Raw genomic sequence first — 6,000 nt, forward strand, 5'->3', positions numbered from 1 at the left:
AACCCGGGCCACCTGGTTTCGCGGCCAGGCGCGCTGACCGTTACTCCACAGGTGTGGACTCAAGTAATGTATCTACAATAATAGGTATAAGATATATTTATTAATTTTGAGTAAATCGAGATGGAAGATGATATGATTTTTGAGCCTATTTATGCAACTGCACCTGAACTTGTTGATGGCGTACTCCCCCAGCTCGTAGAACTTGATCTCCTCCGAGAAGACGTCGAGCGGGACATTGACGGGCCTCCTCAGCCTCCCGCCGCTCTGGTAGTAATACAAGATGGCGTCGAAGCTGGGGCGGTTCCGGTCGAAGAAGTACTCGTTCCTGAGCGGGTCAAAGTAGCGGATCCGCCGAGCGGGGTCGCCGAGCAGTGTATCCGGGAACTGGTTCAGCGTCCGCAGCTGGGTCTCGAATCGCAGACCACTCACCTGCAACACCACAAGCACAGTCACAACACAGCCTACGAAAAGATATGCTGGGACTCAATGGCGGCTCCTGCATATTTCTTAAGAGGAGGAAAGAAGTTAACAGCGCAAATGACACCTTCTTGAATGCAACAAGCTACAAATTAGCCTACATGCATACATGTAAGACCAGGTACTGTAGGGTTGGCCTTCCCTTCTGTATAGCAATAATCTGTTTTTGTAAACTGAGTTTCCTAAATTGTGTAAAATATAATACGTTTTCACTTCCATTCATTGTTGAATAATTACACAAATTAACAATTACAAGGAAATTCATAACCTCGTAGCATTTTTCACGCACACTACAGCAAGTAAAGTAAAGTAAAGTAAATCTATAACATTTTGTAAAACCCGAGAGGAAACTAGTCTTAATTACGAATTCAGTGGTGTTGTAATTCCGCAAGAACAATGTTGTCAATACCTAGGAGTGTATTTAAACTCCAAACTTTCTTGGGGAGAGCATTTTGATAATGTTACGGGTAAAGCATGGAGTGCACTTCACTTTATTATGAGAATCTTGAGAAAGGCTAGCCCCAAATCGAGGGAAATAGCATATCTAACGTTAGTGCGACCGTTAATGGAATACGGAACTACATGTTGGGAACCCTTTAGAATATATCAGATAAATTCCTTAGAAAGAATCCAGTATAGGGCAGCTAAATTTGTTAAAGATAAAAGAGAAGATGGAAACGATACGATAAAAGAACTCAAATGGGAAACTTTGGAAAACAGACGTAGGAAAACTAGAATAACATCATTGTATACAGCACATCTAGGTCAGAAAGCATGGGTAGACATAACGGCTCGGTTAGAAAAGCCAACGTACTATGGTAGGAACGATCATGATTTTAAAATCAAATGTAGGAAACAGAAAACGGATGTAGGTAAATTCTCATTTTTAAATAGAACTATAAATGATTGGAATGACCTACCTGCAGCGGTCTTTGAGGGCTGTCCTTCCTTAAGGAGATTCAAGAATAATTTAAAGAGTTGTGTATAAAGTGCAAATTAAAATTAAGGTGATATTCAACATTTAATTTTTTAAGGTGACATGTATTTATCTAGCCTGACGAGTTTACTTCCTTGGTTTGAATTGTAAATTATTTAAAAATAGCTTGTAAGAGTGTCTTAGACTAGAAATGTTTAATTTAAATGTAGTTCTGTTTATAAGTATGCATAAGGATGTAATTATTTGACTTATTTGAACTGTTGTATCAGTGAAGCGAGGTGAGTCAGTGGAGTTATGGTTTTGCAGTGCAGTTAATAGTTCCGATCAGTGATAATTTATAGCGTCAATGAAATGTGTTCTATAGTGTCAGTGAAATGTGTTACAGAGTGTCAGTGAAATGTGTGCTAAAGTGTCAGTGAAATGCGTCATAGTGCCACTACAGGGAATGAGATGAGAGTAAAGTGAAAGACTATTGAAACTTATGTAGGGCCTATACATAATTATGTAGGTTGTAGTGTACAATTAGGTATTTTATTTATGTTTTATTATTATTGTGTTAAATTGTATTGGGTATTCTTATTGTATTGTGTATAAAATTGTATATGTGTTGTAAAATTGTATTGTGTACTGTAAATTTTATTGTGTATTGCTTATCATTTTATTGTGTATTGTTTATATTGTGTATACCACTGCCACTGGGTGCTTGCCCACTGCAGTGTAAATAAATACATACATACATCACACGTGTTGGAAGAGACCAGCTACTAACACGTAACCGGAACCGTTTTACGGAAATGAGAATGAGAAATAATCTGTTAGGAAAGAGAGAACACTGCACCCACCCACGTGGTCTGTGTTGCCACATGCACATTTTACAAGTTCGGTATCACATGCTTTTGAAGAATGTCAGTTCTTGTGAAGTCATACTACCATTATTGTTCAAAGCTGCCGGTGGCCGATTAATTTTTTTATGTTAAAAATAATGTAGTTTGCAGTACTTTCAATTTCAAAAATATTTGTGCAAAACTGACAACTTGGCTGTTGTCCTGTCTAGTAGACAATGAATGGAAGTGAATTTCAGGGGCCAAAAAGATCTGCGATACTAACTTAGAACTACTTCCTCTTTGTTTTATATAAATCCAACTTCAATTTTCAGATATCCTCGAAAGTTTCAAACCATGAATATAGCTTATATATAGTGCAGTGAACATATTTTGATTTATAATTTTAAAAAAAGTTTATATGGTGTCTTTCATAGTTTTGCGTTAAAACCATTTTTATTGTCATCTCCTCCTAGATGAAGTGTTATAGTCTGGTTGAATGCAGCATCGTTAGATGGCAGCGGTAGCGAGCTTGCTGCACGACCAGTCGGTTTAAATTTCCCGCCCATGCGCTGATTCAGAGGAGGATCTCCTCCCTCTCCGTTCATTTACTCGCTTTAAAACTCTGCTTCTTTCTCTGGCCGCTAGTGCGCTGTTGTCTGTGTGTGTTAACTGCAGTAAAGGAGGAATGGATAGACTTTCCTCCACACAAACAATCTCGCATCCTTCTCACAGTTTTCTAGCAGCACATGATTGCGCGTCGTTAAAAACTCTATCAACCGAGGTTTTCTTATATGGGGACATCATTTTATTTTTACTAACATTTTTAATATTAACCTGGCAATATCTTTAGAGAACCGGAAACACAGATTGCTACCCCCCTTCCACGACTGTAGTTCGATGATACTGGCGTAAAACACAAACAAATCACTCTACTAGATATAGGAGGGAAGAAAAGTAGTTCATCCATTTACGTAAACTAGGAAATATCGAAATTTTGAGTTCGATAATTTTCATTAGGTTTTTGTTTAATCTTAATATAGTACTATATTAACAATGAGTGTTTTTACTCACGAACTGAGTTAGCCATGCGAACGTATTCATTATGCAGTGTAGATTATACTATCAGCACATTAGCGTACAATATAGAGAATGAAGTTACATTGAAAAATAATCATAATATGGATATTTAAATACATTTTTGAAAATGGTGGCCGTTCATTTCGATACAGGCTTCAGTTCTTTTGTGCATATTATCGCACTATAGACTATTGTACCTAATTCCAATTGCCAGTTTCGTCCTTCGTACTAGTAACTCATGTTAAAATAATTTTGTACCTACTCTATAAAAGAGTACCTTACGTACTGTAAATTCAATTTTCACTTCTGCCCGACCCGCACAGATAAAATTACTCAGACATGCTATCTACTGTCCGTCCAAGTGGTTATGCCGCAGGATTGTAGAAAGGAGGGAAATCATGTGACAGTTAATTACTTAACGAGGCCCTTTTATTTAAGTTATTTTAAACAGTTGTATAATATTACGTAAACGTCCAATTCCTAACAGAAATTAATGTTTTCAGAAAGTAGCTAAAACAGCCCAGCTTTTACAGAGGGGCGAACAGAAGCAGGTGGAGGAAATCGGGATGCGACGTAGACAAACGGACAGTACCTGTGCGAAAATATGATTCAATATTGAAAGCTCTTTCGTCACTGGAAAACGCGAACATATTTCTAGAACGTACTATACTCACTAACTCAGTGCTGTTTACTATATGCAGTCTTGGATCTGTGTGGAGGACGGTTGAACTTCATTAGTAGAAGGGGTGGGAGTGAAGTACATTCAAAAACTCAGGTACAATAAAAATTGAAGTAAAAATAAAATGATGTCCCTGTAGCTGTGAACTTAAAAATTATCGGATCTTCCTCGAAATTAAAAGGATATATTTCATTTGGTATTTACTTTCAAAAGAAGAAAAATGTGAGGAGGACTTTCCTCCCTTCCCTCCCCCTAGGCACCGCCGCTGCTGGGACTTAACCAATAAGCAACAGCCTCAGAGCTTTCCCATGCCGCTGAATATCTCGTAGGTACTGTCTTCCTCCGACGAGTTTAGCGCTGGGATCTGAGGTATTCTTGCCATCGGTGCGAGGGGTTGCAGGTAGATTCTTTTGTTGCTACAGCCAAGCCGAGCGGAGCGGAGTGGGAAGTATTAATCGTCCAAAAATATGCAGTCTTCTTCCTGATGTTAGCTATTATATGAAATACTCATTGACCCCAAAAATTACGATGGCTCTCAATATCTTAATTTAATCAATTTGTTTTTTTCGTGTTACGTGCATCTCACAAATCACTCTAAGAAAACTCATTACACAATTACGACTGGAGAGTAAGGACTACATTTTCACAATCACACAATCAATATACTCTATTTCAATCAATATTGTCATTATTATTTTTTCAACACATACTCAAAAGTACTTAGAGATCACACACGTCGAGCAGGTAGACCCTATTAGTTTCTCCTAACCAATGAAGTGAAGTATTTACATAATAAATAATTGCTTTTAACAATAAAATGGTTTTCATACAATCAACTTTTCCTATTTTTCTTTTTGTTCCTAAAAAACCCTTCCCTTTGCGATTTGTTTATATATGTACATGCATATTAAGTAACTTAAAAGTAGTCCTATTACATAGCCAGAAATTTAGTAACGCAAGTTATTGTAATAATTGCTGCCTTTATTCGCTGCAAGTGCATGTACATCCCTGATGTGTACGCTACGACGCTATGTAGTGGATGCGCTATGCGCTCGTGATCAAGGTCGAGCTCTTCTACCATGATTGGGAGCTAATATCGTCTCATCCCTGCCGTAGAAGCAAGTGTAAATATCAGCAACACTTTTCAAGTATTAAAATAATGAAATGTTATATGTTTAAGCCGAACACACTGTATAACAGAGATGATGAGGTTGGAGATCAGAGACCTCCTAATGCAGTGATGTCAAAGCAAGCGCATTTTTCTGACCTTGACGTCGTGCGCGGGCAGCAAGCGCTAAGTATGGAAAGAGGAAGGGTTGTGTACATGAATAAGCAACCTGTTGGATTAAGAAAGCAGTAGTGCACAAACTTCAAACAGAACGTGAAATTTTATGTCGTTATTTTTATATGGCTTCTTTCTGTTTAATATTATCTATATTGTCTGTAAAACAAAAGTACTAACACTGATTTATTAATATTGCACTTGTGTTTTAAATCTTAATAACATAATAGAGAGTTAAGAAGGAATATTCACTTAAATTCCATAGTAGTATAATATTATACTGTATTAAGTGGATGAAACACATCATTCATAAAGAAAGTGATATTCCAAAGAAAGAGATTGAGTATGACATGAGAAGTTGGAATTTATATTGATGGTATCTTTAGCCTTACAAAAGTAATCAATAAACTAATCAAAACAATATTACAGTACAAAGCAAAGTTACCTAGGTACTGTATCTGTTTTAAGTGTAACTAATATTACATAACAAAACTCTTATCGCATTATGCTTTTAAGGTGATATTTGTGAGCAACTTTCTATCATCAGAATATTAAATTATTTTCTCGAAATCTGCTGAAGCTATAGAGCTGACATTTTTACAACACATGGGCACGTATCTTTTGCTTATGATGTAACAGTAGTTGCTTTGTTAATTCATTTCCTTACAAACAATTTCCATGCGAATATTTTCAAAATTTTCAATACACTATCTTCAGTAATACG

General features: G+C 36.9%; 1 protein-coding gene across 4 annotated transcripts in view; it reads right to left on the minus strand.

Moving 5' to 3' along the window:
• The window catches only part of Sh (Potassium voltage-gated channel protein Shaker), a 627,168-nt gene that overhangs the window by 85,922 nt on the left and 535,246 nt on the right, over positions 1-6,000 (minus strand). For all 4 annotated transcript variants that reach the window (XR_011332902.1, XM_069830140.1, XM_069830138.1 and 1 more), the window contains exon 3: positions 164-429. Coding sequence is in view for 3 of the 4 variants with exons in the window: in XM_069830140.1 (XP_069686241.1) it covers positions 164-429 (266 nt within the window). In the remaining variant the exon portion in view is untranslated. The remainder of the gene's footprint in view (positions 1-163; positions 430-6,000) is intronic.

The sequence above is a fragment of the Periplaneta americana genome, chromosome 7 (assembly GCF_040183065.1).
Source record: "Periplaneta americana isolate PAMFEO1 chromosome 7, P.americana_PAMFEO1_priV1, whole genome shotgun sequence".
Lineage (NCBI taxonomy): Eukaryota > Metazoa > Arthropoda > Insecta > Blattodea > Blattidae > Periplaneta > Periplaneta americana.